General features: G+C 50.5%; 1 protein-coding gene across 1 annotated transcript; it reads right to left on the bottom strand.

The window, feature by feature from the left end:
* Window positions 1-2,688: 2,688 nt before the first annotated feature.
* On the bottom strand, window positions 2,689-4,452 carry LOC119385307 (uncharacterized). The gene has a single exon (XM_037652774.1). It carries the CDS (start codon window positions 4,450-4,452, stop codon window positions 2,689-2,691), a length of 1,764 nt encoding a protein of 587 aa, XP_037508702.1.
* Between the last annotated feature and the right edge of the window lie 5,660 nt (window positions 4,453-10,112).

Below are 10,112 nucleotides of genomic sequence, written 5' to 3'. Positions count from 1 at the left end.
GTTGTAATTGGCCGCAGGAGCGCGCGACTTCGTGGCGTGATATGTAACAGCCAATAGATGACAACGTGACCTCCTCCTCTTCTTATTTCCTCCTCTGTGCTGTGTAGGCAAACAAACAGGGTGAAGGGGGAGAGGCGCAGAGCTAAGAAGCCTCCTAAAACCTCAAAATATTTTAAAGCACCGACACTCTGCAGTCCGTGGCGCTTTCACGCGCTCTTAATCATTAGGCGCTGCGCCCGTGCGCCGTGCTCCCGACCGGGCTGCAGAAATTAGGCGCCTTTTCTTCTTCAAACCACTACCACTATCATCCTCGGGAATACAAACCGAACGCGTAAACAACGTTTATTCTCCCTCTCCTCGATTCTGCTTCCGCACCGGCTGTGCGCGTTGCGCACGGCAGGATCTCTCTCCTTGGCGTCCGCCCACTGGGCGTAGCATTCTTTGGTGGCGCGTAATAATCTAACGCGATAGCCATAAGGAGCGTGTTTCGCAGAAATTCCGGTGTCGGCGTCTTTGATTGTAAGCGAAAAATCAGCGTTTTCCGTGACCGGATAATAAGAAAGATGTAAATAAAATAAATAATAAAACTCTTTGGTTCGAATGAGAATCTGACCCAGGCTTTTTGCGTGGCAGGGAGGCGTCCTACCACAAAGCCACGCCATCGCTGGAAACTGCTCAGGAAAAAACACACTCATGCATTGGGACGAGTCTCCCTAACGCACGTAATCTTGCGTGGCAGACGCGCAGAATCGCGCCAGGCGTCAGAACAAGTGAATTCCGCAACGAGTGGGTGTTTTATAGGCTCATCCATTAGAAAGCGCTCAGACATATTTAATCATTATCGGCAGCAAAGGCATCAACCTAGTGAGCAGCTGCGTAGGTTCGCGTGTTGCCTGACGGATGCATCGCAGGCCCTTCGCTGATTCGCAAAAGGAATAACTATGGCGTAGTGGGCACCTAGCTCTACTTGCAATAGGTATTCTAGGATAGCATAAAACGGCCACTGTTACGCGCGCAGTCGTTAGTTTCCTTACGGCACGGTTGAGGCATGCACCGAGAATAGCTAGGCTAGCAATTGAGAAGGCGAAGTGCACGGGGCCCGATCACGCTATTGTGTTCTGCCCTTGAAGGCGAAGCTCGAGCGTCCTCCTAGTTTTTTAGCCCTTCTGGGTCAGCTTTGCGCGCTAGCGGAATGTAGCTCCGCTTAAGTGGAACTATTTGAAATGCTTTGGTGTTGGAGGCACGCCATTTTGGGGAAATAAAATCGAAGGGGAAAGTCAGGTAACTGGAGGCAGCTACTTTTACTTTGGGGCATTTTGCTACCTTCGCCCTTGCCGTGTGGCTGTTCCCATTGAAAAAAAAAAAACTAGTGCGATTGAGATATCCGACAAAACGAAAGAAAAATTAATCAACTGGACATAAACACGTGTACTAAGCTCGTCCCTTGAAACTTGCTGTGCGGGTGCTGCAGTTACGGCGTTCTGCGTCGCAATGAACAGTTTCATAAACATGATGCTTTACGAATTGCTCGCATGCAAACTTTCTACCAGTATTATACAACGTGCTCGTGAACAAGCACAAACGCATATAGGCTCGTCATGGTCTTGAGATAAGTTTTCGTTGATAACTGAATATGATCACGACAACGGCCACCATTGTTTCACTGTGGGTTGTCAGGTAGAACAGAAGAAAGAGGGACAAACACGCATTGTGTGTGTTGCCATGCATAATTTCGCGCGTATATTAACTGTCTGTACTTCTTACATTCAACAGGTATGCGCCATCCAGATCAGTAATGTACTACTGCTGCGTTGTATGGTGCAATAATAGAAAGACCTCTAAGAATACCGGCGTCAAGTTCTTCAGAATTCCACGGGATTCAAGGTACTTGATGTTATTGTGTTGCCGCGAAGCCTTTTTGTTTCATTCGTCGAATTCCATGAATAATGGTTTGTGAATAAGTAACCTCAACTTCGATATTCTGCGAGTTTCGCGTTGAAAACACTCGAAATTTATTTGGTATTTTCATTTCTAATACCGCCTGTAGCGACAGAGAAGAGGCCGACACCCGTGTTGCCCTGGTTGAACACTTCTTCTTTCTTTATTGCGTGCTCTCGAGCAGCCCCGCCTTACGCCCGCTTCTTCGCGCGTCTTGTGCGTGGCATGGCGTTTCCCGCCAACGTTTTCCCGCGGTAGATTCAACATCCTCCCGGGGCCGCGCTGTGGTCGTTTGCTTGCGAGAGGTACAGCCGACTAGCAGTGCGCAGGACTTGCCGGTGGTTTGGCTGGGCGTGTTCGAAATACCTGTTGATGCCGTCCCTGCCTGGAAACGCCTCGACCACTCTGACGAATTCCCACTGCAGCGCTGACACGCTGTCGTCATTGGCATTGACGAAGACACAAACGCGCAGTCGCGGCGAAGACGATGGCTGGCAGCGATCGGAGCGCTCGAGGCGCAAGCCTTCTTTCTTTGTTTCCACAGTCGGAAAAGCTCCTTGTGTTTCACAAGCCTTCGCGAGTCCTGCATGGTGGAACCATGCCAACAGTCGCAAGTTCTTGCTGGTAGCCCCTCGACGTGCTTGCTGGTTGGGAGGTGCGATCGTGTCAGCGCCCGTGCTTCTTCGGGTTCCACGCAGAGTTGCGTTTCAGGGTGGTCATCTACTGTCACGTCTCCCTGATCTTGAGATGTCAGTGAGAGGCAACGTTGAATGCGAAGGCCAGAAAGCTGATGATGTTTGATGCCTTCTTCTTCCACAAGTCCTCGACGTCAGGTGGTAGAGGCTCCTCCCAATCGGTGCCTTTATCGAGCATGTCGTCCAAAGACGCTTCACCGTATTCGTGGGATGAGGCATCGAACACGGCGCGGACCTTTGTAGGCACGGCCTCACGTCGGACTACCGCATGATGAGGCAGGTGAAGGGGTGCAGACGGCACTACTCGCTCTGCATGGCCTTCATCAAAGCCCTCGCTGGTAGTGGCATGGTACTCCTTCAGAACTTCTGGGTCATGTTCGAACCGCTGAAACTGACGCTTGAGTCTGGTTTCAGCTACACTTCGGTTACTACAAGACGTGAGACCTTGCGTCTTGGTCATGAGCGGTATTACGTAGCGTCCTGCGTTCTTGTGTACCGCGCTACGAAAGTGGACGAGCGCTGGGTGCTTGTTGACGTCGTCTTCTTGTCCGTCAGTTATACCGATGGCGTCCAAGCGCCACATCTCTGATGGGTCTCCAGGTCGGACTTCAGTGCGCCAGTCGTCGGAACAAGCCAGGAACAAGGCGGTTGCACTGATGGTTCGCCGTGATGAAGGAAAATAGGCGTTAGCGCACATTCCTTGAACAATCCAGCCAAATATGGTCTCAACTGCACACAGATTGTCGGTGAAGCGCTCGACGCGTCCGGTCACTACCCTCCAGTAGTGGTCTGAACCGATCAAAACGCTTATCGTAGAGTCTTGAGATTGGTCCCCTTGAAGTTCATCAGCAAAGACCAGATTGCGGTCACGCATCATATTGATAACGTTTGGATCTAAAGCGGGACCCTTTACTGTGCAGACCTCTGGCACCCCCAAAGCTTCAAGATCGACGACGATCGGCTCAGTACGTCCACAGAGCGTGACGTTCACCCTTCGGCACTGGTAATGTCGTGGGTGTTTTGACCCACCGAATGTATAGACATCCATCTCTTCATATTCAGTGGAAGGCAGGCAAAGCTGCTGCGACAAGTCTTTTCGGATGAACGTTCGTTGGCTGCCGGTGTCAAGCAGCAGTCGCACTGGTACACAGCCACGGTTTCCGGATGCCCACACTGTGGCTGTTGGTAGCAACACCGACGACGAACGCGTGCTGCTAGCAGGAGCAGTTGTTACGTGCTTTTCTCGCTGTGTGGCCGCCTGTCGGTTTTCAGCTCTATTCGGTTGTGGACTGTCGGATCCTCGTCGGCCCCAGATGTCGCACAGAGCACAAATATGGCGTCCTGAGCATCGGTCGCACTTAAGCCAGGCTGCGGTTCGGCAATTGCGAGCAATGTGCCCTGGCTTCCCGCACCTGAAGCAGCAGCTATTGCTGGAAAGGCGCCGGTGCTTTTCTTCTGCGGATAGCGCGGCCCGGCAATCACGCGTCAAGTGGCCTGATATGCCGCAGAGGGGACATATTGTCTGTGCAGGCCTTGAAGTGGCACCTGGCGATGATGACCGTGCTGTCAGGGCTAGAGCGGACGGTAGATATGGCGGTGGTGAGATGTCCGCAGCCTTGCGGTTCGTCGACGGTCTCCCTGAAGTGGCCTTCTCGCGTGACGCTCGACTCTCCTCTCTACTTTCGACTTCCACTTGAAGGAACTTCAAGATTGCCTTGACCTGCTCGTCTCTCGATTGGACTGCAGAGTCCGCGGCGTCTGCGCCGGTCTTAGTGCGCTTTCGGTACTGGATCGCCAGGTCCTCTGGCAATGAGCGCATCAGCACCCGGTGCAAAACAACCGCGTACTCTGAAGACGGCATGCCAAGACTTTCCAAACAGCCGGTCCTGAACTGTATTTGCTCGTACAGGCCACGCAGCCTTGCTACTTGCGACGATGTCTCGATTGGTTCGATGGCAAGGAGGCTGTCGATGTGGTCGTCGATGAGAAGGTCCTTTCGCCCGAACCTTTCGGTGAGCACCTTGACGGCGATGTTGTAGTTCGCTTCGGTAAGGCTTATTCCTTCAATGGCTTCGCAGCGCCGGCCAAGTACGTCTTCAAGTACTTGAACTTCTCGATACCGGTGAGATCGGGGTGCGTGTGAATGGTCGCCTCGTAGTGCTCCCAGAACCCCTGCCACTCACGGTTCTCGCCGTTGAAGACGGGCACTTGAAGTTTCGGCAAGGCGACTCGCAAACCCGGTGCTCGTGGTCTAGTGGGATCAGCGAGGTCTTGGCCGATGGTCTCCGAGTGGGCAGCTCCCATGGAGCTGCTGGCGCCGTCAACTGTACCCGCATGCCTCGGCTGGTTGGTTTCGGTGACGGTAGAACCAACCGCTGCACGCGCGTTCATCGCGGACCGAAGCCTGCTGATGGATTTCACGATCTTCTCATGGTAATCAAGAGCGCCCAGAATTTCCTCGTCGAACTCCTCACCGTCAAGGGCGTCGGCGATCTGCTTGTCCAGTTCGGCTAGAGCTGTGTCTTTGTCGCGAAGCCCGTCGATTAGTTCCTGCAAGTCGGCGGAAGACGGTACTGTGCCTTGCAGGAGGATATCGGTGGCCTCGGACAGGAGTCGGGTAGTGGCACCGCGAAGGACGCCTCGATGTCTGCGTAACTTGTTCATCCTCGGTACGGCATCGGTGCGGAGGATGTCGGCCTTCTCCCGGGTTTTCGGCACCAATAATGTAGCGACAGAGAAGAGGCCGACACCCGTGTTGCCCTGGTTGAACACTTCTTCTTTCTTTATTGCGTGCTCTCGAGCAGCCCCGCCTTACGCCCGCTTCTTCGCGCGTCTTGTGCGTGGCATGGCGTTTCCCGCCAACGTTTTCCCGCGGTAGATTCAACACCGCCCACAGCTTCGGCGGATTCCGAGAAAGTACTCATTATAATTCCTTGTAAGTGCAGCGAAAAATGTACAAAATGAACATGACAGTGCTAAAATGCAAAATACGAATACAAAGCGAGAGACAATAGTGAAGAAAATTCCAGCATTAATGTGAGGCCCCCTTGTAAGGAGCTTCACGTTTAAGGTTTTGCCGTTATTTAGGTTCGTGCTCACAGCATTTACGTTGACAATAGACTTTACAGGTCGCATGTCTGGGTCCGCCACACTAAACGCCCCGAACTTGCTGCTAAAAGTGGGGACATGTTAGATAAGGGCTACCGAGTGTGCAGTGCACATTGCAGCCCTGACAGTTTCTTGGAGCCCCAACAAAGCAGGCTTCCCAAGACAGCCGTGCCTACTGCTCGTCCTCAGAAATGGAGAGCGCGTGGCATGTCTAAAGGTAAACATTCAGCTTGCGCCACGTAAGCGACACAAGTACTTAGCGAGTTACTTTTTACAGGCAGTGCCAGCTCCCCAGCAGTACCGGCCGCCGGTGAAGCATCAGCGCCTCTTGTAGACAGCGCACGTGGTATGTCATGCCGGCTTCTCGTCACACAATTATTTATTTTATTTTTTTTGCCTTTGCAGACTTTATTTGCTTAGTATGGTCATTAACGGACGCTATATGGGAGCTACTGTGTTATTCCGAAACCCTTTGATCCCATTCCCCTTGCCTACACAGAGCAGCAAGCCGCAGTAGATGTATACACGCCGGCAAGTCTGTGTTTTTCCAATACAGAGCCTGTCTCTCTACTGTCTTAAATAAATAACTCGCTGCTTTAAGTACTTCTTGTCGCCTTAAAAAGGAGTAATTTTGCCCTTTATATTGCCAGTCCAAAGTCGTCTAAGCACAATTTACTGTAACAGAAAACATCAAAAATTACATTCCAGAGTTGCGAGTATGGTTTCTTAACTGTTCGCTTCATTAGCGCGGTGAATGTACGAGTGCGTGCCGTGCGCTAATAACAAAGAGCACCTATTGCATTTTTCGTTTTCTTGTACAGTAGTAAGGCTAATAGAAGGGCCTCTTGGTCACCCTGCTCGTTGAAGACGCATCAGGGACAAAATTAGTATCACTTGCAATTCTTTCATCTGTATTTTAAGCATCTCCTAATGAACAAGGTTCGCACACGGTACATGCTGTTTATTCACTGTAGAGCGCTACCTTTTTGAAAGAGGCTATTCCAGAATATTGTGCTTAACACTCTGTGTCGGCTTGCAACGATCAATCTTTCAGTGAGGGCCACTCTGTTCATTGCCGTGATTTTCCTTCAGTTCACAATGAAATGAAATAATGATTAGCACCTAGCTATCTAGAGTTGCTGCGGTTATCTATCATCAGATGGATGAATTCATTAGCAGAGGTACTGCCGTATGCGTTAATTTCTGTTTATTTCAGGGAATACCTTTTTCAAAACCCGGTAGGCTCTTCGTAGTTGTTCTATAACCACCGATACCACTACACTCATCCAAGAAGTGCGGGGTGCCTTATGAGCGCTTGCTCGTAGCAGATGTGCCGGTTAACTGTTTTGCTTAGCGGAATACATAGCGTAGAATACGAACGCAGGACAAGAGGGCACTGCTCTGTTCACTGTCAAATGGCGCAGTGCTAAGTATTGGCACTGCAACGAATATACGCATTCAAGCGTCTGCGCATCACTTAAAGCATAATGCTTCCTACGAAAGTTCTCTCGTTTTGCTTACGGAAACAGTCGTTGTCGTCGGTTATTTGTTCATACTTTTCAGAGACGCCAATTGGGACGATTCTGAAAGCTGCACAACGTCACCCGCAATGGGGAATCAAGGTTCGTACATGGTATTTAAAATATTTCTTGCGAAAACAAACAGGGTAAAATAAAAAAAGCGCGCATAGATTGCTGCAGTAAAGATGAACTGGCGAATATTGGTTGTTTGGCACAGTAGGTCACTAAATATTCCACGTTTACTTTCAAAGAAGTTATGGCGAATAATACGCCACATATAATGAACAAGCGACTTCTTTAAGCCTGAAACCACGAGGCCATGAACACGCCGATCAAGCATGAAACCATGAGCATGCAGATGCAAACTTTTTATACAATTCAGTGAGCATAAGGTGCCTGCGGAAGCCGAGCACCTTAAGAATATATTTTTTAACGCAGGAGACATGATGTTTCTATGAAGCTCCATGTTTATTACACTTCGTCTTCACCCCTCCCCACTACTGCACCACAGCGTGCTCGTGTGGTTCGTCATATATTTATAATGGCAAACTCTAAAAACACCAGTCATTTGCAGATCCACCGGAGGAAGTCCTGCCGTGTCGCAGCTCCCAGATTGCTCTACTTGCTCTCCTGGACCAGCAGAAACTTGTAAGTACATTACATGCTGTATATTGCTAAGCATTGCAAATCAGTTCTGGGATAGCCTACAAGGTGGCGGAGGATTTTTCCCTCTAAACATATGTCTTTATGCCGTAAACGGGCGCTTCTCAGTTTTCCTCTTTGATCACTAAGCCTATAGAGGTGTACTAGACGTTCTAAATATTCCCGCCGAAATCGTTCTGTGACGCCTGCCGTTGCCTGGATCATAGACGTGCGCACGGGGGGCGGCCGCCCCCCTTGTCCCCTAGGAGGGGGGCCCAAAATCTGCCCCATACATTGACCCACATAGTCACCTAATAGGGAGGGCTGCGAAATGTGCCTGGTACATTGACTTACAAGGAGGAAATGCGCTGGGATGAACCTTCGCCCCCCCCCCCCCCCGATGGGGAACTCTGCGCACGCCTATGGCCCCTGTGCGATGTGTCTGGATAAAGGCTAACGACTGTGGCATTCAGTTTTGTCCTACACTTCTTTAATATTGAGAAGCATAATTTGGTGAACCTATACATACAAAGCTTGCCGGGTTCGTATATAGCTACATTCTGCGAAGCTAGCCTTTCTATGCGACGTAAGAGTTTGTTGCACCATGCCTTTACAGTGAAGTCAGCTGCGGCCGCTGACGGGGACGGCACAGACATAACAATTTTGATAGTATTCGTGATAACATTACGTTGTGTATCAATAAGTATATTTACTTATTTTACGTCATACTTAGTGTTGCCGAGCATTAGATGCTACAGACGAGAAATATGACCTCCCACATATCAACCTACTTGCACATAGCTGCCCACGTAACTGTCTTTGCTGTAGCTGGCGGTTCCGTATGTCGCGCGTCGAAAACCATCACTGAGCTTTATCATTTCATCAGCGGAGGTGTTGATAAACGCAGTAGGTTGTAATCCGTCGCCAGAAATTTATCCTGATCATGAACCAGCGCGCGCTATGTCCGTTCTGTTCTTCCTGTTCGTCGTCTTCTTCATCTGCTTCGTTCAAGGACACGTGCGCCGATTTGTCCGCTGCACGATTCTGATAATCCTGATGAGTGAGACAACGAGCAGAGAGAGAGAGAGAGAAAGAAAAAGAGAGAGGCACAAAGTGATAGAAATAAAGGAAGAGAGAGAAAAAAAGCACGCCATATCCAGGAAGTGAATGATGATTGAGCAGCTGGCCCGGAGGTAATTGGGTAAACTGTGAACGCTCCGTGCAATTCCTCTGCTGTCATATAAAGACGTGACACGTTGTTATAGTGGCGATAGACCTTTTTATAAATACGCCACCTGACGGTGGGCTTTTCTTCAGCATAGAGTTCTGGGATTCGATTCTCTATGTTTAGGGTAAGGGGGCGTGACTATCCGTACGTGCGCCCGTCTAATGTGCCCGTGCGTGGTGCCAGGCGGCTGCATCGCTGCATCTCACCGCCTCCGAAATCTCTGCGAATGAATCCACTCGTGCCTTGCTTTGCAAAGGTGGTGCAACTGACTTCGGCGTCGTAATGAGTGACCCGTCTACCGTGTGGACGAACGATTTGACGCGGCTGCCGCGCCGAGGTAGACGCATAACCCCTCCATCTCGGACTTCAGTTGACGCGGTAACGAGGAATACCGCTCGTCAGAGCTAAAAGCTGCTGCCGGGAAGTAACGCCCAAGTAACTGTGGCAGCATCGCCTAAGAACTCTACGGTGGCCGGCCTGCGAAACGAGGTGGACGCGCGAGACTGGAAGTCTCGAGCGGCCAGTGCCGAGCGCTTTCGCGTACTGTGTTTCGCATGCCCGCGCTGAAACCGCAGCACAGTCACAGCGAAAACTGGAAGAGCGGCGTTTCTAGAGCCCGTTGTAAGCTCTCTTGGGGCTACAATATAAGTACACTAGAAAGGTACCCATTACTCCATAAATCACAATTTTTGTGAGGTTAGGAAGAAGCTACTAAGCCATTATTCGTCATTCTGCGGAGAAGCGAGGCACCAGCTACACGTCTTTAAGGCATTATGTGCACTTCGTTGACGCGACGACTGATGACCATGAAGAATTATGGCTCAGCCCTTTGTAATGGGTTGGAAACTTTAAATGGCCCAGCAGTTATGTAATTTGCATTGGGTGACGCCCGCTCGCTATTTCCTTCTCCCGTCATGCTGTATAACATACGTTGACGTGGGAGAGAGACGAGGGGGGGGGGGGCGAAGAACTTTACGAAGA

Source organism: Rhipicephalus sanguineus, chromosome 3 (assembly GCF_013339695.2).
Source record: "Rhipicephalus sanguineus isolate Rsan-2018 chromosome 3, BIME_Rsan_1.4, whole genome shotgun sequence".
Lineage (NCBI taxonomy): Eukaryota > Metazoa > Arthropoda > Arachnida > Ixodida > Ixodidae > Rhipicephalus > Rhipicephalus sanguineus.
The sequence above is the reverse complement of the archived record's forward strand: the minus strand, read 5'-3'. Positions and strand labels throughout refer to the sequence as shown.

What these genes read in the sequence shown, in the direction of transcription:
- LOC119385307 (XM_037652774.1), bottom strand. Translation starts at nt 4,452, where the DNA reads ATGCGCTCATTGCCAGAGGACCTGGCGATCCAGTACCGAAAGCGCACT.